General features: G+C 50.7%; 2 protein-coding genes across 2 annotated transcripts in view; one reads left to right on the plus strand and one right to left on the minus strand.

Moving 5' to 3' along the window:
- LOC117027212 (deleted in malignant brain tumors 1 protein-like) overlaps positions 1–5,917 on the minus strand; it is a 45,683-nt gene extending 39,766 nt beyond the window's left edge. The window contains 3 exon segments of the mRNA XM_033114696.1: positions 308–456; positions 1,340–1,608; positions 5,591–5,917. Of these exon segments, the coding sequence (XP_032970587.1) occupies positions 308–456; positions 1,340–1,531 (341 nt within the window). The 5' untranslated portion in view covers positions 1,532–1,608; positions 5,591–5,917.
- Positions 5,918–6,090: 173 nt separating this feature from the next.
- Positions 6,091–22,284, plus strand: MRPL37 (mitochondrial ribosomal protein L37). The gene is made up of 7 exons (XM_033113486.1): positions 6,091–6,514; positions 9,868–10,051; positions 10,146–10,261; positions 12,975–13,160; positions 15,111–15,268; positions 18,183–18,386; positions 22,063–22,284. The coding sequence occupies exons 1-7, from the start codon at positions 6,169–6,171 to the stop codon at positions 22,162–22,164; spliced, it is 1,296 nt and encodes a 431-aa protein (XP_032969377.1). The 5' UTR covers positions 6,091–6,168; the 3' UTR covers positions 22,165–22,284.
- Positions 22,285–26,906: the final 4,622 nt, after the last annotated feature.

The following is a 26,906-nucleotide window of genomic DNA, read 5'->3' on the forward strand; positions in this document are numbered from 1 at the left end:
GGTATGACAATGGCACATACCACACAGGATTTTGTGAGGATTAAGTGAGTTCATACGTATAAGCACACAGAACCGTACTTTGGATAGTAAGTGCTCTAAAAGGGTTTGCTGTTATTATTATTTGTTATGAAAATGGATTATTTAGCTCAATCCCCAAAACCCTCTGAGTCATGTGTTACTATGTCTATTCTGAAGATGAGTAATGGAGGCTTGGGGGTAGAGGGGTTAAGCAGTTGCCCTAGGCCACGCTCTAGCAAATGGAAAAGCAGGGCAGCAAAGCTTTGACTCTCCCACTGCCTGAGTGTACCGTAGGATGAGGTGCTGGCCAGGCCGCAGGCTGAGCTGGCTGTTCCCGGGCAGCGCAAACTGGACACGATAGGTGTCCTTAGTGAGTCTGTCCACGGCACTGATGCGGAAGGCCAGGAAGGTCTCTGGGTTCAGCTCGGAGGGGCAGCTCTACAACAGGAAAATATCCAACAGCTGGAAGCTGGGGCTCAAGAGACATGCAAGCATCCACGAGCATCCTTCCCACTTTCCCCAAGGAGAGGCTATCCTGGCTGGTAAGTTTTCTGTTATAATAGAGTGGCCCCACCTTCCATCCCTTTCAAGCTCTGATCTAAAAAATAGAGCAGTTTATACTGCGCTCACCCCGCTCTTAAGCCTTCCATGGCTCCCCTCAGCCGCAGGACAAAGTGTGAGCTCCTCAGCTGTGGATGAACCTCAGGCCTCGCTTTACCTCCCATGTGTCAGATGCCACTCTTCTCCATCCTCCCCAAAAACCCTGCGGCCTCCTACCTGTGAGCCTTCATTTACTCAAGCTGGGCCCGGGGTCCAGAATACTCATCTCCAATGCATGAACGACCCACCCACCCTTCAAACCTGCTAAAGATCCAGATTTGCAGAATTTAGAAATTGATGAAACCTTAAAGATTATCTAATCTAATATCCTTATTTTACAAGTGGGGAAACTGAGGCCTGCGTGGTAGTGACTTACTTGTCCAAGGTCATAACATAAGCAGGGACTCAAATTTATTTCTTCTAAATCTCAGCCCACTGCCCCTAACATTCCACGCCACCTGTACCCTCCAGGAAGCCTGCTCTGAATGCCAGAACTCATGGATTTCTCTCTCTTGTAAAATGCCCACGCCCCATTCACTCCTGGGACCCCCAGCTGAGGGCCACGCTTTGAACCTGGCTCTATCTGCTTCCGCTAAGCACACTCTTTTTTCTCTGCTGTACAGAGTCAGGGAAAGGTTTCCCGAGCAGGTACAATGCACAGGGCTGAGGCCAGGTACATGCTGCCACCCTGGCCCTTTTGTCTCAGGAGCAGCTCTCTCACCTGGGACTCCTTCCCTTTCAGCAGGCCTCTGTCTTTGCTGGCTCGGGCTGCCTCCCATCTTGCCAGGTCTCGGTGATAGAGGTCGAACACACAGGGTGAGCAGCCACTGCCGCAGCACTGGGAGGGCAAGGGCTCCACCGGCCGAAGCTGCAACCAGGCTTCCTCATCGTCATCCTCCTCCCTCTCATCCATTGGCCATGAACTTGGGCAGCCTGGGAGGTAGCCTGGTTCTGTGCGGTTATGGGCCCAGGCCCCGTTCCCTTGCCAGCCTGGGAGAGGAAAACGTGGTTACACTCTGGTCACCTCTAAGCTTCCCATTCTCCCCGAAGCCTGCAGGTGCCATGCTGTGTGCGTGCACTGGGGACAAGGATGAATCCACCCTGGGACCTGGTGCCCAGTGGGGGAGGCAGGCCTGCAGGACGTATCAGAACTGGCTATCAAGATTTCCTAACCTATTCCTGCGCTGAGTGCTGGAGTAAGCACTTTACATAGAAAATCTCATTGAATTTTTAAAATATTTAACTGATGAAGTCAAACATATAGGTACAATTTAATAAATAATTATAAAAATTGTAAAAAATAAATTAAAATTTTATAAAAGTACACCTTTGTAACTACCACTCAGTCAAGTAAAAAGAACCTTGCCAGCACCCCAAAAGCCGCTTATATGTGCCCCTTCCTGCTCACCCCTGACCCCATAACCATCCTCTTGACTTTTGATATAATCATTCACTTAATTTCCTTCGTTTTGTTACCTGTTTGCAACCCTAACCACTACCGTCCAGCTCTGCATAAACAGAATCATGTTCTTTCACTCAGAATTGATGGCAAGTCACCGGTGTCATTTTACAGACGGGAACACTGAAGCCTGGAGAGGTTTAATAACTTACCCAAGGCCACACAGCTCCTAAAATGGTGGCACTGGGATTTTAACTCCAGTCTGTCTGGTTTCAGAACATATTGTTCCTCAACCACAGGAAACCAGGAGGAAGAGGTTGTGATGGTCCAGGTGGAAGGTAACAAGCACCTGGACCAGGGAAGCTTCAGGAAAGATGAGAGGACAGGGGTCAACTGGAGAAATACTGAAGAAGGAATTAATAGGATAGAGAGACTGACTAGACAGGAGGTGAGGGACAGGGGGACGCAGGGGTTGAAGGGACATTCAGGTGTCTAGCTTGGATCCCTGGGTGGAAAGTGGGCTCAAGAGAAACTGAGTTTTAGGGGAAAGAAGTGGGGGAAATGGTAAGTTCAGGTTTGAGGAATGCTGAGTGCCCATGGGGCATCCAAGTACAAACTCAAGTCGTCAGTTGGATTAGACAGGTCTAGGTACATGAGTCTAGAGAGGGGGAGCTGGGTAACTGACACCAAAGGAGGGATGATGATGGGTCCAGGAAGAGAACAGAAGGCTGGAGACTTTTGTGAGGGCCTGCTTGGCTTCGCTGTCTCCTGCAAGCACTGACTGCACTTGGTCCAGCCTGGTCGTTGTAGGCGCTCAATACTCTTCAGATGAATGCCTCTTATAGCATTTCATGCTGTTCAGAAGTTACATATTTGCATGTCTTTCTCCTCTTGGAGACTGGGAACTCCTTGAGGGCAGAGGTTTGTTTTTTATTCATTTTATAAAACAGCACAGTGTATATTCAGAAATATGTGTGTTATATGAAAGGAAGGAAAGAAGGTAAGAAGGTAGGATGGGAGGGAGGCATGGAAGAAGGGAGGGAGGGAAGGAGGAAGAGAGGGAGGGAAGGAGGGAGAGAGGGAGGTAAGGAAAGAGCATGGTTTCAGGACTGTTAGGTAAATACAGTCTGAAAGACAGATCAGGGAGGAGAAGTTAAATGGCTATGATTTATCCTGAGGTATTTCTGTAAGGGCAGTTTGGGATTTATCAAGGTTCTCCATATTTACGTGTGGAACTCACAGTTTATATAGAAATAGACCTGATCGTCTCACTTGCAAGCAAACAACTCATTTAAAATTCCACAGGCAAATCAGTGTAAAACAGAGGATTCCTTCCCTCTTGACTGAGAACAGAACTATGGGGAAGTCTGATGTCACAGAACATTATCTGACGTAAATATCATTCCTCTAAAACGCAACTGCCTCTAAGCGCTCCAGCCTTTGATTTCCGCCATTCGTTCCTGCCATACATACACTCACTAGGCACGCCTGCTAAGTGAGATGCTGGGAAGCACTGGTGAGCGACACTTATCTCTGCTCTGGAGGAGCTCCTGGCCTAGAGGGGGAGTCACCTAGTAAACAGACAGGAACCACTAGAAGAACAGACGTCACACAGACGTCACTAAGCCCTTTGCACTGCCTCGCAGTCCTCCCGACAGGCATATACAGGTAGGCCATGCTCTTTCTCGTTTCACAGAAGAGGCCCCGATCAGGAAGCCAGAAGTGGTAGTTAGTATGCACAACTGGGTCTCTTACGTCTCCAGGCTGGTGCTCTTTGTCACTAGATTTCACGCTTCTGGAGCGCAGGAGGGAGGGGGTCTTCATCTATAATTCCCAGTGCCTGGCACGGGGCTGGCACAGAGCAGGGGTGCAACTTGTCAAATTGTCACTGAATTTTATGGGCACCGTGGAGCCTCCCAACAGCACTAATTTCATTCATGCATAAGCGCTAGGATCAAGGTGTGGGACAAGTCTGTGGAAGGGCAGACGTGCAAACCACCAAGTCGGCCAGAGGACCCAGAAGTCCCATTTCTTGGTTAGCAATCACTTCCCAGGAGTCCTGACCTTTAAGATCTTTTCCACGTTTCCTGCTTCCCACATCCATTTACATTGGAGCTTCCCATGGGCCCAAAGGATGTGCTTCCAGTCTGTCTACACCATCTAGCAGCACACGTGCCACCAGCTCTGATCATACCAGTCCCCTGCTTGGCAATCTCTTAACAGCTCCCCATTGCCTACTGGATTGAATCCAATCTTCTTACCTGATGCCCAAAGACTCTTCCTGACCAGGACATGTCCAAATTTTCTTACTACTTACTATCATTGTTTGGAGGGCAGTCCCTCTGTGTGCAATAAATCTTTCTCTTATAGAGGAAAGGGTTTGGCTTCAGAAAACCTGGTTCTATGATTTCAGGAAGGTTGGGCAGGCTGGGACCCCCTTGAGGGCAAGGGGGTGTCTTATTCTTTCTGTATTCTACCACCAAGCACAGGCCTGGCATTTGGAAGGCTTCGGTGAATGGTGAGTGCTTTTAGTTTACAAACAAGGTCTGGGAGCCAGACACAGTGCTAGGTGCTGGGATACAGCAGAGGTAACTAAGACATGGGCTCGACCTTCATAGTTCTTGCAGCCTAGCATGGTGTTATATCAACTCAACCCATTTTTACTGTGTGTTATATACTAGGTATGTATACAAAGGAATGAGGTCTGGTCCCCTCTGTATGCCGATTTCTTACTCCCTGCGAGTTTTGCAAGATACAGCGAGATAAGTGAAAGAGCTGTAAACTGTAATACATTGCAAAGGTTATTCAGATCAATCTTTGCCTTACATTTACCGTTTCTGTGTTTTAATAATCTCACTTTCTCTCGTTCTTTGGAAATTGGCAGAGGAGTTGGCCATGTCAGTAATGAATTTTAAAGACCTGCTTCATGCCTGCTCTCAGCCTCTACCTTTTCCATCTAAGATGCAACACCTTTAAGCCAGGCCTTAACACACGTTGTAGCCCCTTCCTGGAGGACCGGCCTCACCCTTCAGGCCTTGCTTAAAGGTCACCTCCCCTCAGAGGCCCTCCCTGAATCTCTCTTTTCTCATTCTCTACTATGTATCCTATTTGTTTCTATGAGTATTCATTCATTAAACATATATTTCTTACATGTCAGGCACTGTTCTAGGGGCAGGGGATACAGCAGTGAAGAATCAGAAATCCCTGCACTCATGGAGCTCACACTGTAGTGGAAGATAGTTATTAAACATACATACATATGAAAAACATAGTATGTTAGCGTCAAATGCTAAAGAGAAAAATAACTGGGGAAAAGGGATAGGAAGTGTGTTTGTGTATTGCAACTGCTTTATTCATTTACTTTGTTCACCTGCTTTCTATTTCTCCCACTAAACTGTAAGCTCTACAACGCACGTCTATGTTATTCACAATCGCAAACACAATGCTTGACACACAGTGGGCACTTGATACGTAGGTGTTGCTCACTGAGCAAAGGAACGCCTCCATCGCTCTGGCCTTGCCTCCAAGAGGCGAAACGGGAAATCCCGAGGGAAAAGGAGGAAAGTAACTCACTTTCGGCGCTGGGGAAGAGGCTTGCACTACGAGCGGTCGGGTGCGGCGCGGGTGTGGAGGACCCGGTCACTCTCAGGCTCAGGGAAGGGGCACGGTAAAAGTGCCCGACGGAGAGAGAAGGAAACTTACTAGGCACCCACTGCGTGCCGGCGCGGTACAGGTGCCCTAGTTTAGGCGTTTCTAGCCTTGTTATTAAGCTAGGGACACTGGGGCTCAGAGAGAAGTGCCTTGCTCAAGCACTCACTACTCGTTAGCGGTCCAGGTTGCCTAACGTTGGAGTTTCAAGCCCTGGCATTCTCCTAGTCGCGTCCAGCCCCAACCACGACCACTCACCTACACTCCTGGGCTTCCCCTCACGTGAGGATCCTTCAGGTTCCCTCCCGGCCCGGTCCCCACCTATGAGAAAATGAGAACGGCCTGCGGGGTGGGGCAAGGCAAGGATATCCTGACTTTGATTAGTTCAAGTGGCTGCCATTCACAAAACGAGCTTTGGCGCCCGTCCCCTTTCGTTCCTAGCAGGCCTTGCGCACGGGAAGATGGCGGCGTCCAGGTGGAGGTCTTGAAGTGACCAGATCGGTATGGCGTTGGCATCGGGGCCCGCAAGGCGGGCACTGGCTCGCCCCGGACGGCTCGGCCTTGGGGGCTGCGGGGCCCCGAGACGCGGGGCGTACGAATGGGGCGTGCGCTCTACGCGGAAGCCCGAGCCTCCTCCCCCAGACAGGGTGTACGAAATCCCTGGACTGGAGCCCATCACCTACGCGGGGAAGATGCACTTCATGCCCGGGCTGGCGCGGCCGGTCTTCCCTCCCTGGGATCCTGGCTGGACGCATCCAAAGTATCGCCGCCCGCCCCCGATTCACGAGCATCCGCTGTACAAGGACCAGCCCTGCTACACTTTTCACCAGCGTTGCCGCCTCCTCGAGGGTGAGGCCCCAGGACGGGCGGGAGGGGACCTTGTTCCTCTGCCTAGCACTGACCCCAGCCCTCTGGCTTTGGCCAAGACATGAAAACTCCAAGGGGCTCGGTTTCTTCGTCTGCGAAAGAGGGCCAGTAGTGATTCCTATTTTCTGAGAGTTGTCAGGATTAAGTGGGTTGTAAGGAGCTGTGTTTGTGTGCAGAGGCTATTAGAGAGTCAAGTGGCTAAGTGAAAAGACCTGGTTTTTAGGCCTAGCCCTGCCTCTAACTCTGTGATTTGGGGCAAGTGTATGGACCTTCCTGAGCCTCTCATTTTCTGTAAAATAAGTGGTTTTGACTAGGTGGTCCTCATAACCCTTTCATCTCTTGACACGCGGGAGATGTAACTGTACATTTAAGAAATAGATGGAGGGAGATTATAGTGGAAAGAGACAGAAAGAGTGCTTAATCTCCTGACCTATTGCCTCATTTCAGCGGATTGGTAGATGTGACAGAGAGGGAAAGTGATTTGCCCACAGGACACTTTGGATTAATAGTGAGGCCAGGGCTACATATCTGGTTTCATAGGTCAGTGTCCTTTGTCAAAGGTCAGAGCTGAGATGTTTTCAAAGAAAGGACCAGGACCTAAAAGCCCTCTAGCCCACTTCCATTCCCCTTTCACTCTCACTAAAAACAGGTCAAAACGACTGAGCGAAAAAAAACCAGTCTGTGTCTAGAGCAGTACCAGAAATTATTTTCCAGGGTCCGTAGTAGGGCTTGTTTACTGAGAGTGCCTTTCCTCATTCTTCTTTCCCATTCTTTTTTAGTCCCCAGATTAGGATGGGAGTAGGGCAGATTCCAAAAACACAAAATGGTTGAGGTTAAGTGGGAGCAGTATTTTCCAAGGAATCATTAGGAAACAAAGAGACCTGGTAGGATTTGGGGAACTAAGCCAGAGAATAAATCCTAGGTTTGAAAAATCATAAGTCAATTGGTCAGCCTCATAAGCTGCTCAAACGCATTACTGAAAGCTGACTTTCCAGCCTTTAAACACTTCTAGTGTCCTCACAGGGTGCTGTGGAGGACCTCACAAGACTTAGCACCCTTGAGTGACCCTGGTCACATTACCACGTTGATGAATGCCTTAGCAATATTTTAGAAGTTAAGTTTATACTTGGTGGACCAGACTGAAAACATACCCTATGCTTTCACCATACACAGAGGTTCTGTAAAGTCTGTAATAAAACTCTGCAAGATACAGGACTAGAAAAGTAGATTGGGGTAATGGAGAGATCGTGGGCTTTAGGGTGGACACGCTCAGGTTCTCTCAGCCCCACACTGACAAACTATGTGACTTGAAGCGAATTCCTTAGTCTCTAACTTTTATTCTTCATTCCATAAAATGCCATCCAACTTGTAGCTAAAGCCCCTGGCACAGGGTAGGTGGCGATGCTCAGTAAATGGCAGCTCTAATTAGTACAGACTATTCATATACTAGTGAACCATAAAATCTTCCTACTTTATCCATTTTCAAGTTTAAGGAACAATGGCAGTGTCAGGACTGAGACTCAGGTTACCCAACTTCCAGTCCAGGGTTTTTTCCTGCTTCACCACAAAATCCAGGAAGTTACATTTCTAGATGTTTGTAGTCCCAATGCTTTATGAGCCTTAAAGTGAAAAGTCTCATTGTCTTTCATTTATTACTACAAAAGGAATTGCCAGAGGGTGTCTCCCCCAAAGTGTCCTAGGCTCCCTTTAATCCCAGACATAGTTTTTCAAATGAATATGTCCCTGAGTCAGAGTGGTGTTTTTCCAGCTGGGATGAGTACCCTGCCAACCAAAGCAGTAAGCAGCCCTCTGTCGACTTGTGGGCACAATCATTAAAAAGATCACAGTGTAATTTTGAACTGAGGGTACACTGATGTGAGGACTTACAGCAGAATGTAGGTCCCTAGGTCTGTGCCTGTCCCTCCCTTAGGAAGCCAGATCTGGGGAAAAGGAAGTGAGGGAGGTTTGCCTGGTACCACAGCCCATCCCGCTGAAAGTAACTGACCTTCCTTAATGTTGAGAGACAAAGCAGTCTGGATCAAATCTTTTACTTTATTTATACTCCATCTTATCCTGAAAAGTATTTCGAGCATCATACAGAAATTTTACAACACAGCCAGATTAAATAAAAAATAGGTGAGGCAGCCCACACAAAGGAAAGATAAAACAGTGAGGTGAATACAAAAAATCTATTCTGTGAGGTTCTACTTGCTAAGGGGAGTCCCAAACTTGGCTCTCAGCTTACTAGCAATCAGCAAATGGTACAGAGATGGGGGCAGCTGACTAGGCCAGTTGCCTATTTCTGTAAATAGTTTTACTAGAACACCGCCATATCCCCTTGTTTACTTTTTGCCTATGACCGCTGTCATACTATAGTGGCAGAGTTGAGTAGTTGTGACAGAAACTATATGGCCTGGAAGCTGAAAATATTATCTGGCCCTTTAAGAAATTAAAGTTTGCTGACTCCTGGTATAGAGAAAAACATGTTCAGTTATGCAATTCATCATGTCCATAAGTCAAAATAGTACTGTACCCAGGAAAAGCCCAGCTTTCTTGTACTGAAGCCCGGGAGAAGCTCAGAAGTTCTCAGATAGGACCCTGTGTAATAAAAATAGCATCCTCAGTATGATTCTTTTGACAAATACAGCAGTATGTTTCACAGGGCTTCTTCATACAAAAATCTGTTTATGAACTAGCTCATATAGAATCTCAGGGTCAGATGCGATGTGAAAAATCATCTGTTTTAAGTGCTCCCAAACTCACGGCTCTTCAAGTTATTCATGATTTAAGAGTTATTCCCATTGTTTCCGAAAGCTGCTTTCCCTTGATAAGACAGCATGGGCTTCATCCTGGACCCACATCTAATAAAGGAGGCATATTTGTTAGATACGGGCTTTTCTGTTAGGGACTGGGGTGTGGGTTAATAGAAAGGATCTAGGTTTTGAAAGGTTGGCATCCATTGATCTAATCCCATAGTCTAGTGTCTGACTGGATCCTGCAGGCAACAGACAGACCCTTGCCTGCAAGGTTCAGACTTCTGATCTCAGCCTTCTTGGCCACGGTTTGAATTCCCCCTGTGGCAGGCACTCACTATCTCAAACAGCCGTTAATCATCTTTAAGTAGGCAGTCATTCCTGAAGTTGAGTTGAAATGTCTGTCCTAGCTTATACTTTTATTTTTAGTTCTGACCTCTCAGATGTCACAGAAGAAATCCCATAAATCCTACCCCCCACCCTCAGCAGCCTTTTCCCCAAGGTGTTACCTGGCAGGCTTACGTATCTCTTCCTGAATTGTTTTTTTGTTTGTTTTTGTTTTTGTGACCAATTATCCCAAAGGTGTAAAGCAGGCCCTCTGGCTTACCAAGACCAAGTTAATAGAAGGCCTTCCCAAGAAAGTGCTTAGCCTTGTTGAAGATCCAAGGAACCACATAGAGAACCAAGATGAACGCGTTCTGAATGTGATCTCTCACGCCCGTCTCTGGCACTCCACCGAAGACATCCCCAAGAGAGAGACCTACTGGTAAGCTCCCTCCAAGTCAGTAAGATTTCCAGTTGATGGGTTTTGGAATCAATCTGTTGCTTTATGTCTCCAAATGTTTCTTCTTTTCTCCAAGCCCAGTCATTGTGGACAATCTGATACAGCTGTGCAAATCCCAGATTTCCAAGCATCCTTCTCTGGCCCGACGGATCTGTGCCAAAAGCTACACATCGTGTACCACGTGGACTCGAGGTTGGTCGTTGTATGCCAGAAAGCCTTCGCCTGGTTTTTAATCTTGTACTCTTCACCACACCACCAGCTCACATTCCCCCCACCCCTCCCCAGAGGTACCCTCACTCCCATCCTTCGGGGTCCAGTTTTCTAGACTCAGACACATACTCAATATCATTAGCTATAGCCCAGCCTTTTTTGTATTTAATCACTTCTTTCCAAGCTATTAATTCAACCATATCTATTGAGCACCTACAAGTGCCTAAATGTTGACGATAAAGAAGTAATAAAGCACACACAGTCTCTGCCCTCACTGAGCTCATATTCTGTTCCAAGAGCCGTCTTCCCCCATGCGTGCTTTTCTCCTCTGCCCAGTCCCTTTTCCACAGAGAAGCTAGAGTGATCTTCTAAAGCGCAAGTCTTCTTCTGCCCGTCCCGTTTCAGATCCTTCACATGTCCCAGTAGCTGAAACCTTTGATAGTGGTGTCCAAGGCCCTCTGATTTGGCCGCCCACCTAGACTTCCTGGTCTTATCTCCTGCCTTACTGCCCACCCCACACCTTACCCCCACTTGCAGCTTTTTGGCATCAAGCTTTTACACCTTTGTGCGTGCTGTGCATTGTCTGGAATGCTCTTTTCTACTTTCCTCATTTGACTAAATTCTTACCTGCAAGACTCAACTCAAGCCCCCTTCCTATGTGAATCCACAGGTTAGCTGTTCTTCCTGTGTGCTCTTTATGCCCATTATGCGTATTTTCATCTGAGCATAACAGAACATATTTTGCTGTGTATTATGTTGTAATTATCTAATACCTTCTCTATTCCACTAAACTGAACCTCTGATGGCAGGAACCATGTCTTACTCATTTTTTGTCCACAGTATCTGACAGTTCATGGTACACACTAGGTGCTGACTGCAGGGGCAGGTGAATGAATACTAAATCTCAGGTGTCTCAGGAAGGGATGTTCAGAGTACACAGGTGTTCTAATTGGTGGAATCCTGGAGCAGAGAAACCAGCTATAGAACAATTTGGGATTTTCAGGACATCTGCTCAGTCAGGTTTCTCCAGCTTGCCCCTTTAAGTGTGGACTTCCTGGCAAGGAGTCAGCTTTGCAGAGGTAATAGCACCACTAAGGAAATTAGTGAACCTCATTAATAGAAGAGTACTTGTTGGCCCATCATCAAGTATTACCTCTAATTAAACTGCCCCATTTGGAGCTGTCACTGGAGGAGGGATGTGGAGGGAATTGAATTGGAAACCACAGTAGAGTGGTCTGTGGGGAGAATCTAAAACCCAAGGTTAGGAGAGGTCCAGGCACATTTATCTTCCTCACAGATTATATGTGAGGAAACAGGAAATACTTTAGAACGCTGTTCTTGAGGTGTGGGTATGATGTATTTTAACAAGCAGGGCAGAGTCGATCCACGGATGGAGTGTTCCTTTTTCACACCCTCAGTAAGGGAGGCCACGTGCTAATTAAATGTCAGCGCTGTTGGCCTGGCCAGTTTTTAGGTCCATCAGCTCATCAGCCTTGATCCTTATCCATCGCACAGCAATTTGACTATTTCTAAACACCCAAGCACCTTCAGAGGAACATTTGGCTCCATGGAGAATCTTCAGAAGGCCATTCTCAAGGAGTTCCAGGCACATTTCGCCTGGTCGTGACACGTCGCCTCCTGTGGGGACCTCTGTGAAGAGGTTCCACACACGTTCTCAATTGCAGGCTTGCTGAGTTTTCCTCGTGCAGCTATGTCTCCCATGTAGCAAATGTAGCAAATAGGCTAATCCGACTTAAATGGACCGATTTTTTGTACTCTCAGCTGTTGAGGACAGTCGGGCCCTTTTCCTGGGTTTAATAGCCTTTCTGCTCAGTCTCTAGTCTCAGTATTTCTCTCTATCCCTCCCTCCCACCAGAATGCTCTAGTCATCTGGATTTATCTCCCTGAACTCTGCCATGGAGTGGCAGGCACACCTCTGTGCCTTCGCACGTCATGCCTCCTTACCTAGGATGCTTTTCTTCGCCTTCCTTTGCCTGGCAAAACTCTTAACCAGCGGTTTTCAACCAAGGGCAGTTTGGCCCTCTTGGGGAGCTTGCCAGTGTCTGGAGACATTTTTGATTGTCATGACTTGAACCAGGCTGGGGTGGGGCCGTGTAGGGGAGTTCTTTTGGAATCTAGGGGATGGAAGTCAGGAATGCTGCCAAAAATCTGCAGGACAGCCTCCCTCACTAAAGTGATCTGGTCCAAAATGTGAATAGTGCCAAGGTGAGAAATGGTGCTCTTCTCCATCTTTCGGAAGCTGGTTTGAAGGCGTTGTCTCTTCCAGGAAGCTTTCCAGGCTTCCCGGAGGAAGTCAGTTTTCCCACCTCTACTGTCTTCCAGTATGGTTAATACTTTTGTTGTAGCACTTACTACCTGGCGAGCTCCTTGAGAGCAGAGAATAACTCTCACTTCTGGGTACCCAGCTTAGAGCAGGTGCTTGGGACGATCTATCTAGGACAGCCCTGAACCCACAGAGACCACGAGTCCTCGGGGTCCCTGGAAAGGGAAGAGAGGAAGAAGAGTGCCTTGGTCAGTCCTCTCAGGAATCCTAGGATCAGCATGTTGACCTAGGTCTTGTTCTCTGTGATTAGGCTGATGAGCGCAGAAAGCTGTAAAACGCTCGAGTATGACAGGATGAAGCTGCGATAAGGCTTCAGACCACGTCAGACTAATGGTCTTTCTCCCCTTTTAGAGTCTCTTCTCCTTCAGGTCCGCGGTGCCAGCGGAGCCCGACTGAGTGCCAGGGATCCTCTGCCCCCCCTCGCCTCCAGAGAGGAGGTTGAAGCTACTGAGAAGCATGTCCTGGAGACCTTCGACCCCATATCTCCCACTGTTGACCTTCGGGAATGCAACGTGTATGACGTGAAGGACGACACTGGTGAGTACCAAGGCCGTTGGCTTTCAGGCAGCGTGGACATGAGGGACATGCTTCCTCCGAAGGGAAGGGCTGTAGTGAGTACTTACTATGCGGTAGACACTTCACATGCAGTTTCTCCCAAGGTCCATGAAGCAGCCCTGTGAGACAGGTACTGTTACCCCATTGTATAGGCAAGGCAACTGAGGCTCAGGGAGGGCACATGATTGGCTCAAAGGCCTACTTTGCTTTTGACCCCTGAGAAGCAACTCTGTTACATCAGAGTTTTAATGGGTGGCATGAGGGACTTTTGTCAGGGGCCAAATGTTTCCTGTATTCATAGGTCCCTTGAAAGATCCCCTCTTTTTGTGCACCCTGTGCACTCTGGCCAACCTCCTGGTAGGAAGCCCCACAGGCCTTGAATGTGGCTCTTCATCCAGAGTCCGTTAAATAAGACACCACACCATCTCCCCCGTCAGCCCAGACGAGAACCAGGCGGCCAGGCTAGGCAGGCCGCGCAGTTCCTGCCATGCACGCAGTTATTCTAGGCTGCAAGGTCTTCTCCCTTAAGCTCTCTTCTTTTCCGCAGCTGCAGCTGGTCAGCCCCTACTGTCTCCCTCCTTGCCTGCTGCCACAACCTCCCAACTGGTCAGTCTGCCCCAGGTTGTTTTCTCTTCTGTACACCTAGTTCGCAATTCCAGAGCAGCCTTTCTCAAACACAGATTTAATCCCATCACTTCCAAGCCCCCTGTCCCCTGCCTGTTGGATAAAGTTAGAACTCCTTGGCTTATCACATGAGAGCTTTCGGGTCTGGCCTCTGCCCTTCTCTCCAGCCTCACCTTTGTCTGCTCCCCAACAGACCCCTGGTATTCCAACTATACTTAGCACATTCTGTCCTTTCTCCCCACACACGCTCTTTGCTCTGCCTCCTCCTCTTTCAGAACTCGTATTAGGAGACACTTCTTCCCAGAAGTGCTCTGGGACCTTCCAGTCCCATCAGGGGCCTCTTCTCTTTCCTCCCACAGCCTCCTGACCCACCTTGTAGCTTGACGTGCCCCTCTACATGGATATAACCCGTTTTCCTGTCTGCCTTCCCCTCTAGACTGTGAGTCCCTCAAAGGCGGTGGCAGGCCCTGCTGGCCTCTGTGCCGGGTACCTATCTCAGAGCCTGGCACAGAGTGCTGAGTGTTGGGTGTTTACATGCGCTGAGGACGCGAAGTGAGAATTGAGGCAGATGGGAAAGCCATGCGTGTCTCTCTCTCAAGTAGCGCTCTCCCCTGGGATTTTCAGAACCCACCTTTTCCCAGGCTCTTTCTTCCTTTTCACCCACTTTCACGACTCCAGGTTAGTCATTCTGGAAGCCCAGGACCACGCAGGGGAAGAGAGTGATGACCTGGTAGGGTCATGGCTGAGACGAGCAAGTGTTAAACTTTATCCTCAGCACCTGTGTTGTGCAGATATTTGTGAGGTCTGAGGCAAGTCACTTGTTGCTAATTAATAAAGTACTGGATTTTGCAAACAATTTGCTTTTTAAAAAATTATTACTATAGACTTCAGGTTATCCTCCTGCAAATATCACTCTCGTCGGTGTGCTTGAATGAGAGAGAAAGGGGCGGAGGTAGAGCTGGCATGCAAGAATCACCTGCCACAGGTTGGCAACATTTTCTGTAAAGAGCCAAATAGTAAATATTTTAGGTTTTGCAGGCCACTTATGGTCTCTGTCATAGCTGCTCAATAGACGCTATGCAAATGAGTGGGCAGGGTTGTGCTCTAGTAAAATCTTTATTTTAAAAATAGGCAGGGGCCAGACTTGGCTGGAAGGTGGGAGTTTGGCAGCCCCCGAGCTAGCGTGACAGGGTCTGCCTTTCCTGCGTCCCTATAGAGCCTGGCCCTGAGCTAAGGTGAGGACTTTCCTGGGGTTTGGGGCAGGCTGACTGAGCTTTTCTGCCCTCCACGTGGTTCTGTACCCTGCAGGATTCCGGGAGGGCTATCCTTACCCCCATCCCCACACCCTGTATTTCCTGGAGACGGCGCAGTCACGACGGCATCGCTTTCAGCCAGACCAGCTGCGGGCCAAGATGCTCCTGTTCGCCTTTGGCAGTGCTCTGGCCCAGGCCCGGCTCCTCTATGGGGTACGTATGGGGGAGGGCCTGGCGCTGCTTACATGGCGGGCCTCCTGCCTTGTACCGTGCTCAGAGAGAAAGGCCGGGGGGGCGTCCTTGCTCGGCCGAGGATTTTAGAGAGAGGCACTTCCACTCACCCTACGGAGATGAACGGACATCTGCTGGCAGCCTACTATGTGCCTGTCTTCTACGTAAGATGCCTCGTGTGTTGATCCCAGTAGCCCACACAGTTTCACTGTGACCCCCCATTTTAAAACTATGCCACTGAATCACAGGGAGGCTAGGCCACTAGTCCAGCATTACACAGCAGTAAGTAGTGCAGAAGGATGGGAACTAGGTGCACTCAGCTCTTAAGGCTTCGACTGTTCATGCTCCAGCATGTCGCCTCTGTTCTGTAGTGTTGGAGCCGGAGCACCAGGCTCCATCAGGCAGGCAGGAAAAGCGAAGCAGAGGGCCCAGACTTGCCTGCCAAGTCAGGACAGGTTCTGGGGACCCGAGGTACCCCTTGGTGGTAGCCCCTGATTCTAAGAGGAGGCCTGAAGGACGTAGATGATGTAGAATGCAGACGGAGTGGTCGTCACACAGAGCCGTCCCAAGGTTGGCGGAAAGCCGCTTCCGGGAGCAGGGGCGAGGTGGAGTTTTTCTGAGAGCTGCTGCCAGCGCCCAAGTCTTGGTCAGAGCCCAAGGCCCTCCTGGAGGAGTGAGGGAGTTCAGAATGCTGTGTTGCCCATCCTGTTCCCTCTAGGAACTAGGTAGGGCTGGGAGGTGTGGTTAGCCAAATGAGACAGGGAATGGAGTGGACCTTGCCGGTGTGGAGCATCTGCTACACGCAGACATTTAAGTAGGGTGCTTGATGTCAGCGGTTCTCAAAATGTGGTCCTGGACTAGCAAGCAGCATGAGCATCATCTGGGAATTTGTTGGAAGTGCAGATTCTCAGACCTACCCAAACCTACTGCATCAGAAACTCTGGGGCTGGGTAGGGCCTCGCAGTGGGTGTTGTAACAAGCCCTGCAGGTACAAGCTCAAGTTTGAAAACCACTGCACTAAAATTTGAGGACCACTGCATTATGTAATCCGTGTAGTAAATCCTTGTGGCAGATACTGTTAGCTTCATTTTACAAATGAAGAAACTGAGACTCAGAGAGGCTAAGTAACTTGCCCAAGGTCACACAGCTAAGAGATTGGCAGTTGTCACATCTTTATGTGACCTTCTTGTGTCTTTTCAATCTCTAGAAGATTATCTTTATCTCCACTCTCTGTGTACTTCCTGAAGACTCTGGAAGGTTGGATAACTTGCTCAAGATCCCATAGCTAATGAGTGGGTTGGCAAGCATTGGAACACTGTTCCCTCCAGCTTCGAAGGATGTGCTGCCTCCCATCTCTGGGGCAGGAGAAGGAGGCAGAGATAGTCACGTGCCAGGTCCCAGGCCTGCAGGCTCATTGTAGCTTCTGTGCCAGCCATTGCCAGCAGAGCACGGGTGGCAATGCTGCCACTAATTGCCACCCAGTTGTGTAGGAAAGGAGGCCTCCCCCACCCCCTCCAGGTACAGATTATTCCTGGGGATGTGAAGTTGAGCAATTATGGGAAGAGCTTCTGTGTAAAAGGTAAAATTGCTGAGAAATTTATGTACTACCTGCCGTTTTATTGATCTGCAGAGGGAGATAAGAGTCGACACAGAATTCTCAGCTAACACTTAGAGGCACTTTTCTTTTTATTTATTTCTCATGCAGCTAAGAACAGGTATTTCTAAGGCCAACAGTCCCGGTGGGGCCCACGCGAAGGTCTGCCATTAGCTATTCCTAAGGTTAGATTCAGCCCTGGGGCAGGGAGTGAAGGCAGCGTTTTCCAATCAGGGATGTTGTGCTTCGTGGGCCTGCCGATGGTCCATGGGCAGCAGTCACCAAACTGGATGGCTGCCAAGGCCCAGTAGGGCGAATATATGATTTGTCATCCAAACTGGGACACTACTGAGCGTGAAAAGAGGTGCTACTGTTAGATACGATGGAACAAGAGGGTTGTAAGCGATTTAATAGCATGGGGTCTGATCCTCGCTCACATCTCATGGGTACCCGGGAGCAAAGTACACCACCTCTCCGAGCCTCAGCTTCCTCAGCTGGTAAGTGGGGTATACTGCTGGGGAAGCCATCAGACGTGACTTGACGTAACACTGGCCTATTGCCTGGCACAGGAGAGGCTTTCAGTAAATGGTTGCTAGTGTCATCATTATTACCAAGTAGCACTCACTGAAAGAGATACTAGCAAATGTGTTGACTGGTGAAATCCTGCTGCTGACCTGGCTGGAGTGGACACTCCAGGAATCGGGCACGTTCTCAGAGTTGCTTGAGAGCATGAAGCCCAGGTAAGATGACTGCCTGCGTTCCAGGATGCCAGGCCCTTAGGAGCAAGGCGGAAGTGGGAAATGTGCATGGCCTAGCGTTCTGTGCCACACATCTTTGTGACTTCAGACAAGCCACTGGCCTCATTCCTCTCAGTTTCCTCATCTGTCAAATGGAGTGAGAACTGAATGAGGTTATATATTCACTGACCCTCCAGGCGCACATCTGATAGAGCTGAAGGCATTACCTGTCACCATCAGGCAATGCCAGGAGTTTGAAGGATTTCCCGTCGTTAACTTCCCAGCTCACCTTCCTGCCCTGTGCGTCTTGCTCAGTAATCACTTCTCAATGGCGAGAATATTACTTCAATGTGCTCAAGCTGAAGAACAGGCACCCTGGGGCCACGAGGCACCAGGCCAGGCAGAGCCGGGCTGGCTGGGGGAGGGAAGGCCTGGCCCTGGGCAGTGCCCTGAACGCATTCTGTTTCCATCGCCCCGTGGGGAAACCAGTGCGTGGGATGGGTCTGTGCTGTTCCTGACACCCCGCCGTTTCTGATTGGATTTCCTTGTCCCCTTTTCCTCGCAGAACGACGCTAAGGTTTTGGAGCAGCCGGTAGTCGTACAGAGTGTGGGCACCGATGGACGTGTCTTCCAGTTCCTGGTGTTACAACTGAACACCACAGATCTGGCCTCTAACGCAGGCGTCAAGAATCTGGTCTGGGTGGACTCAGACCAGCTGCTCTATCAGCATTTCTGGTGTCTCCCAGTGATCAGAAAGAAGGTGGTTGTGGTAAGTCCAGCCGTGTCCGGCCTGTGATGAGCAGGGCCGTGGCCCACGCTCGCCAGAGAACAGGGTGGGGCTGGGGGTGCTCATGAGTGGGACCCTGGCTTTAGGAGCTTCATGCCCAGGACCTCTACCTGAGGGCTCCTTCAGCCTGCCCATCGCCCAAAATAGTGCCTTCCACCCCGGGCCCTGCCCAGCCCTTCCTCTCCCGTCCCACGTCCCTCTGCACCCACCACACCCAGCTCTTCCCAACTCCCCAGTGTGCCCTGCACCTCAGTAGCTCGGAATCTTAGCAGATGCTGCACAGGAGGCTTCTCTCTCTCCCCATTTCTCTTTCCTCTGGCCATCTTCTACTTGACCTTCCAGGTTTAGCATAAGGAGCCACCAGCCCATTCGCAACACCTCCGGTGGGTTCCCACAGCCCCTGTGTGCCCACGTGACAGCACACTCACAAACCAAGCTCCCAGCTCCTCAAAGGCAAGGCTTGTAATTCGTTCGTTCGCTTCATTCCATAGATAGGGAGTTCCTCCCATGGCATCATCACTGCTGCACCCCCGGGGCTCAGCGGACAAAGTCCAGGCTACTTGCTGTGCAGCGGGCAGTGACAGTATCTAAATAAATTCGTAATATAACGTGAGGCGGTGATAAGCTCTCTGAAGAGATATAGAGCAGGATCCGGGGATGAGAGAGGAGAGAGCAGGGGCGCTGCGGGATCTGACTGGCTGCCGTGCCGTGTCCCAACTGGGCCGAGTAGATTTGCTGACTGCAGTTGCTGTTGAACCTGTGAACATTATCAGCATGACGGTTGTATAATTAGTTCTCCAGCATCTGCCGATGTCGTTTCTGCCCTTGACGTGCATCCCGGGCTGGAGCCCTTCGTTCGGCCCTCACCTGCATAGCCACACGAGCCACGCCTGCGTCTCTCTGTCTGTGTCGTGCTCTCCCTTCCCCTGCGTGTCTGCAGGTCCTCTGCCTGGGACCTCTCCCTTCCAGAACACTAACTCAGTGTTGGGCTGTCCTGGTTTGGTCAGATGGCCCCTCCTTACCTCTCCTGCCCCCACCTGCCCCTTCCTCCCCCGCCTACTCCCCTCCCCCCAGCAGGGCCCTGGGCTCCAGCCTCCCCGTGTCCTTCCCGCCTTCATTTCTGTCTCCGCTCACATATATCGGTGTCTCTGGTCTCCTTCCTGTTCTTTTCCTTTCTGGCCTATTCTACTTGCCCTTTAAGACTCATTCATACATGGTCTCTTCATTGTCTGGAAGTCAGTGAGTTAGTCATCTTCTCCCCTATTTTCTTAGCATCTTTTTTCTACTTCCATTATGAAGTCTGTCACCTTTTATTACCGCTATTTGAACACCTGGCTGTGTGAGGGCAGGAGCCAGATTCAAGTCACTGGGTTTCCAACAGCTGGCACAGGCCCAATACAAAGGGACAAGGTGTCTGATAAATGTGTGTGGAATGAGTGAGGGCTTCTCGTCCCTGGGAATGAAAAGCGGCAACAGACCATGTCATGCAGGATGGCATGCGGGGTCTCTGGTCCCGCTCCCCACATGAGAACGCAGGATACGGTGAGGCCAAAAAGGAACACCCACGGAGCCATAGATAGGGGAGTCATACCACTATGTTCTTGCTGGCGGCTGGGTTGGAGATACAGGAAGCAGGAGCCACACTATCCGCAACCTGCCGTCCACTTCTCTGACAACCAACCCCACTTGCTAACTGTAATCCACGCTTGCTAGCTCAGCCACGGCAGTTATCTCAGTGGCCAATGGCTAACTGGTTGCAGCTGACGGCCATCTACTACCCGAGCCAGCACCTTTCCACGTGAGGCCGAGAGCCTGGAAACTGCTCTCTGGGACTCTGTCCCCACACTCCACCCCTACAGGGTCTCGCCTCACAATCTATGCGACAAGCGTCGTCCGCGAGGGGTTCTGTGTCAGGAACCCAACTCACAAGAAAAAATTCAAGTAATGTCCCAGAGGGTGTCCCTCAATGTCCACCTACTTTCTGGGCACAACCAGGGTTTCTCAGGGTACCACCAGTCTTTCTGGGCACAGCCAGACTTCCTGGGCACAGCCAGGGTTCTCACAGATTCTCGACTGTGGCCGAGCAAGACATAGGAAGCAAACACCTGCCTGCACCCCAATAAGGTGTCTTGCTCTACCACAGTCTTACTGGTGGCCGGTCGAGACACAAGGAGCAAACATCCGCCTGTTCCACGTCACGGTGGCACGTTCCCAAGTAAACAGTCAAGCGGTCCATCAAATCAGGGATGGAGCCAGTTCCCCATAGTCCACAGTCATTCTCCAGGGCTGTGCGTTGGCCCCACAACGTGTGCCCTCTCCGCAGGGCAAGGGCTCCAAGTCCTCCCCAATCTGGGGGTGAGGGATCAGATCACCTCAGCCTCACCCGCATCCTCCACCGAGGACTCAGCAAGTGTTTCCTCCTGGGACTACAAATCCCACATCTGGGCCGCCCCAGCAAGCACTTCCCAGCCCACACGGCCGCAATGACCTTCGCGTTCTCCAGCCTATGCTGGTCGGAGAACCGTCCACGTCTTCCCACCCCTCCACCGGGGTCCAGCTCCCCGGCAGCTGCACAGCTTTTTCTATGCTGGTCGGAGAGCCATCCATGTCCTCCCACCCCTCCTCAGGGGTCCAACTCCTGAGAACAGTAGCCACCGGGCACCACACACTGTGTGGGGGCCACATGTCCTCCTGCCCAGAGTCAGACACCATTCCTACCTGGTCGGAATCCTGCTCGCCGCGCCAGGCATCTGATTGGGTGGAGGCCTCGGGGTAAAATGTCCACAACTCTAGGAGCCCACGGCAGCAGCAGACCACCAAAAGGAAGGCGACTCCTTCTATGGCCAAGAGGGTGGTGTGCCATCCGGAGGCTTGAGTTTCGCAGGCAGACTGCACACCTCCCGTTCCCGGCGCAGCTCCTCACGGGCCTCCCGAAGCTGAGCTTTCACACGTATAAACTGCTGCATTACCCCTTTGGGGATTCTGGCCAGTGCTGTCCCCTGCTCGCTGTGCCATGTGTCATGCAGGGTCTCAGCTCCCGCTCCCCACATAAGAAGGCAGGACATGGTGAGGCCAAAAAGGAACACCCACGGAGCCATAGATAGGGGAGTCATACTACTATAGTCTCGCTGGCAGCTGGGTTGGAGACACAGGAAGCAGGAGCCACACTATCCGCAACCTGCCGCCCACTTCTCTGACAACCAACCCCACTTGCTAACTGCAATCTGCGCTTGCTAGCTCAGCCACGGCAGTTAATCTCAGTGGCCAATGGCTAACTGGTTGCAGCTGATGGCCAACTAGTCACAGCTGACGGCCTTCTACTACCCGAGCCAGCACCTTTCCACGTGAGGCCGAGAGCCTGGAAACTGCTCTCTGGGACTCTCTCCGCACAGACCATTTGTTTGTGGTGGTTGAAGTGAGTGGGATTAAAGATCACATCCGTGTCAGCTAAAAGGTGCTAGGGGTGCTTCATTTCCTCCTCTCTGACCCAGCCCCTCAGGCCTCCCTCTGGTGCCAGCTACCCAGTGCCCCTCCTTGGTCCGTGAGAGAAAGAAACAGTTATTATCCAGGCACTGAGGATTCACATAAAACCGACCTTTGTTTTAATTGCTGCCGTTAAACCTAGTAGCAGAATTCTAATGGGCTGTGTCTTTTCCAGGAACCTGTTGGGCCGACTGGTTTCCAGCCAGAGACGTTCAAGAAGTTTTTAGCTCTGTATCTGCACGGTGCTGTGGGAGTCAAGGATTGTTCTGAGGCCTGAAGTGCCCCCTTGCCCTCCTCCTGGGATGAAGACGCTGCATCCTGGGCGGTGCTGGGGCCTGCATGGAGCCTCTGCTGTTTTGGTCTGTGGGCTTGCTGACAATAAAGAGTGCTTCCGGTGCATGGGAGTCTGTGCTTGGTGTGAGGGTGCTGTCCGGGGTGCACACCGCAGCTGCGTGTGCTCCCACACCTGGAGCCCCGGAGTCTGACCTGCCCCACTCTGCCCACGACCAATTTTGTGACTTCAGATAAGAATCTTCACCTCTCTTAAGTTTCAATTTCTTCATCTAAAACTTGGGGCTAATATGACCTACCTTGTGTTAAGGACTAGAGCATATGTATATATAATGTGTGCCACACAGTAGGTGCTCTGTGATGGTCACTTGGTTCTTATGGGATTAAATCGTGGACACAGTCACAGTGACTGGAAAAATCTGAATAGTCATTGTTGATTTCTCACCAGCGTCCTGGGTAATGGACCAGCACATCCTGCGTTCAGCTGGCCTCTGTTTGTTCTAATAACAAGTCCTGCTTGGGGCTAGGCATCTATACACAGCGTCTTGTTTAGTCCTCACGCAGTCCTTGCAAGGTAAATGGCATTTCCATATTCAAGAAAAATCTTGAGTGCCTACTATGTGCCAGGCTGAGGAAAACACAGATAGTGTAAGGAACATGGTCACACAGCCAGTGTTTCAAGTCAGCTTCCCTGTGAAACACTTTGAGATGGAGATTTGCAGGTGAAAGTCAGGAGAACCTGAGGATCTGTGCCTGGGGGATGTGATGGTGGCAGCACCTGGCTGAGGAGAGACTGAGCGCAGTTTGCACCCGAGGCAGGTCAATTTGCAGCTCAGTTTGCACCTGAGGCCCTGGCCATTTCAGTTTTTTTTAATAAGTTTTGAGGGGAATATTGGGGAACTGTGTTTCTCCAGGGCCCATCAGCTCCAAGTCGTCCTTCAATCTAGTGGAGGGCACAGCTCAGCTCCAAGTCCAGTTGCCGTTTTCAATCTTTAGTTGCAGGGGCCGCAGCCCACCATCCCATGTGGGAATTGAACTGGCAACCTTGCTGAGAGCTCGCGCTCTAACCCACTGAGCCATCCAGCCACCCCTCTAGAAGCTCAGCGGCAGCTCGTTGTCTTGAATCTAGTTGTGGAGGGCGCAGCTCACTAGCCCATGTGGAAATCAAAGTGGCAACCCTACAGCTAAGAGCTCGTGCTAGTGCTATAACCAACTGAGCCCTCTGGCCACCGCCCCCCTCCCCCAGCCATTTCAGTTCTGTGGGTGCTCGGGAGCAGAGTGGTCCCACCTGGAGGCAAGGTGCTGAGACTTTCTCCAAGGACCCTTAGTCTGTCACCAGTCATTGGACATACACAGGTCCCCAGAGCTGGAGACACCTTGGGTTAGATGGCTTTGTTGGGCTGAGCACAATTCCCAGGGACTGTTCTGAGAGTAGTTCCCCTCGGACACTCCCTGCGGCTGCAGCTTCTCTGAAGAGACCTGGAGCACACATCACACCCACCACAGCTAGGAAATGGCCGAGCTGCATTTGCAGCTGGTGTGTCTCAGGCTTGTGCTTCTTCCACTTTACAACTCATCTTTTCAGCTGGTGGGGGTGGGGGTGGGGGTAGGGGTGGGGTGGCAGGAGGGATTACCAGGGAAAGGACAGATTTGGTGTGTGTGTGTGAAGGGGTTACTGAGAAAAGGCAACGTGGTGTGCAAAATCAGGGAGGCACAGGATCCTGGGGAGTCGGGGAGTTGGGGGTGAGACTGGAGGCGTCAGCTCACTGGGGGCCTTGAATGTCAAGCACCCCAGGCTTCCCATGGCCGGTGACCTGGATCAGGGGAACTCACTGAACCCTGTTGTCCATTTTACTATTTATTTTACAGATAAGAATTATTACATATAAATGGTGAAAATTTAGAGAACTCAGAAAAGTATGCTATGAAAGCGAAGTCACCCCACCCAGGGCAATCCCTAGCTCTTCTCCCATCTTAGTTTCTTATGTACTAACCAGCAAAGTACGGAAGTATAATGAGGCATATATGCCCGTTACTTACTTTCATCCTAGTTATAGACTCTTCCACACCTTTTCTCACCTAATACCTCAGGACGGCAGGATCTTGCCACATCAGCACGTACGAGCTACCTTGTTCTTCTGAGCGGCGGCATTAATATCTATCGATGGACATTTGGGTTATTTTCAGTTGTTAGCTATTACAAATAATGCTGCAGTGAGCATCCTCGGTCATGTATCTTAGAGTACTTTTGCCAGCACAGCCATCAAATAAATTCCTAGCAGAAGAGCTGAGTCAAAGGGATTTTTTAAAAAACACTGGTGGTGTGTGGAGGATGAGTTGGCAGGGTGACTACCAAGCCCAGCTGGGGGCCATGGTAATTCTTGGGCGAGTGGTGATGGCCTGAAGCCAGGCTGAGCGGGCTGAAGCCCCCTGGACCGGTGGAAGCCCGGAGAAGGCAGGCAAAGCAAGACTTAGCCAGGTCTGGGACGCAGGCTGAGAGTACGCGGATAGTCAGCACATGACCTTGCAGCTTGAGGATTGTCCTGGAACAGGGCCCGTGTCGCGTGGCAGGCCCGGGCAGCATGCCCTCATCCCGGCCCACCCTGTGTGACGACAGCCCTAACTGCTGACCTTGGTGTGTCCCCTTTGGACTCGGGAGCTAAGCCGGGGAGCCTGTCACCTACTGCACTCTCCCTCTCCCTTCACGCCCCTTGCAGCTGATGTGCAAGGTGAGGCGCAGGCCTGGAGGTTTTTATCCTCCGCATTCAGATGAGGAAACAGGCTCAGCGACCACATGGTATAGTGTGAAGAACTGGAAAGCTCATAGCGATGATAGCTGCCCCCTCCACAGAGAGATGCCCATGTCCCCAAATTCCACGTGCCCACCTACCTCACCCTCACCACCTTCTTACGTTCCTTTCCTCCTTAAACACAGGAAGGGAAGAAATATAGAATGATTTTACGTCCCTATTTGACATTAAGTCATGGGTAGGTTGTTCTCAGTTGAGCGGGCAACTTTCGAGTGAGTCGGGGGAGGAAGCAGAAGTACTGCATGCGGAGAGCGGAGGGGGAGGTCACACTATTGGCATAAAAGCCTACTACAGGGACTTGGACGTCTAAACCACAGACTTCTGGAACCCAAATTCTGACACTGCCACTGTGAATATATGTAAATATATTTGGTCATATATTTGTGTCTTGTTGATCCATTCAAAGGCTCCTCAGTTCATTTCCAGCAGACTTTATTAGCAAGGGAATTATAATCTTGGACCGAGGGAGCCTTTTCTAAGAGCCTCCTATATTCCAGCTTCCCTCTCAGGTCCTCAGTTTCCTCATCTGCAAAATGGGATAAAGCACCTCCCAGGTTTTCGCCACTTTGAGATTAGTAAGTTGCATTCGTCCAGGAGGTTTCAAGTAGTGGGGTCTGGAGGTTTTCAGAAGCCTGGCGAAAAGGTGGGCTTTTCACCTGTAGGCTGCCCTCTGTCCTCTCCCAGGGCTGGCTCAGGCTGCATCTACAGTGGGTGCTTGCCAGAGGCTGTGTGACTTGCTGGGCTCTGTCCCTCAGCTGCAGGCCTAAGGCTAGTGAAGGAACAAGCCAGGGTTACCTCAGGTTTTACACAGCATCTCCCTGCTTCCTCTTTCGCGGCTGGATAAATTCCCTTACAGCATGCACGTGACCTGAGTGTCTCACACGGTCTTCCCTTTGTGTGAATACACAAGTCACGGTGACTCAGGCCTACCTGCTTGGCTGCGGGAACACCACCCGGTTATAGGGACCCTCTCCCCACGTATGTCTGGGAACCTCCAGAGATGTGCGCTTGCTACATATCGATCCTAGTGCGCACCCCTCCCCTCAGATTATAAACTCTCAGGCACTCGGTTCATTCATCCACGACTGTCCATAGCATCTAATACTTATATGGCAGGCACGCTGCAAGGCCCTGGGTATAGAGCAGTAGACAAACAAGGTCCCTGCTCTCACGGCATTTACATTCGAATGGGAAGACAGTGAAGAAAGAAACATACATCAGAGTGACATGAAGAAAAGTGAAGCAGGGTGTCTTCAACCGAGCTCCCTGGAACAGACTGAGAGGGAGGGAAGACTGGCAGATTTATTGGGGAGCACTCTCCAGAGACCAGTAAGTGAGCTAGGAGGGCATAACAGGGCAGAGGGAGGAGAACTTGGAGCTGTATGGCCCTTCAGAGTTGTCCCAAATTGAGGCTTTGAGGTCCTATATCGGCCCTTGGCCACTGGCCACCACCTGGGAGGAGGTGGGACCTTGGGTGAGGCAATGCCCAGGAAAGGACAAGGTTGTGAGCCATAAGCAGCTGGGAGGGGTGTGTCAGCCCTTATGTCACAGGGTGAGGGGTGCTCTCCATACTAGGTAACCGGGGTCAGGGAGGCCCTCTGTGAGAAGGTGATGTTTGAGTAGAGACCGAATGAAGCGTGGGAACAAGCCAGGAAGACAGCTGGGGAAACAGCAACGGCTGAGATGGGGACGGGGTGGGTGGGTTTACAGAACAGTGAGGAGGCCAGGGGGACCTGCTGGAGCACAGGCTCCACCATTAGAACCCGTGTCCCCCACCCGTCACTCTAGGCCTGCAACGGCCAGACCTCCCTTCTCTGCCAAAGACGAAATTCAAGTCACAGAGCAGCGGAGTCTTTGGGACCTGTCTTAGAGGTGGCAAGACAGCCAAAAAGCTGGAAGGGACTCAGAGGCCACAGTG

Source organism: Rhinolophus ferrumequinum, chromosome 9, assembly GCF_004115265.2.
Source record: "Rhinolophus ferrumequinum isolate MPI-CBG mRhiFer1 chromosome 9, mRhiFer1_v1.p, whole genome shotgun sequence".
In the NCBI taxonomy this organism is placed as follows: domain Eukaryota; kingdom Metazoa; phylum Chordata; class Mammalia; order Chiroptera; family Rhinolophidae; genus Rhinolophus; species Rhinolophus ferrumequinum.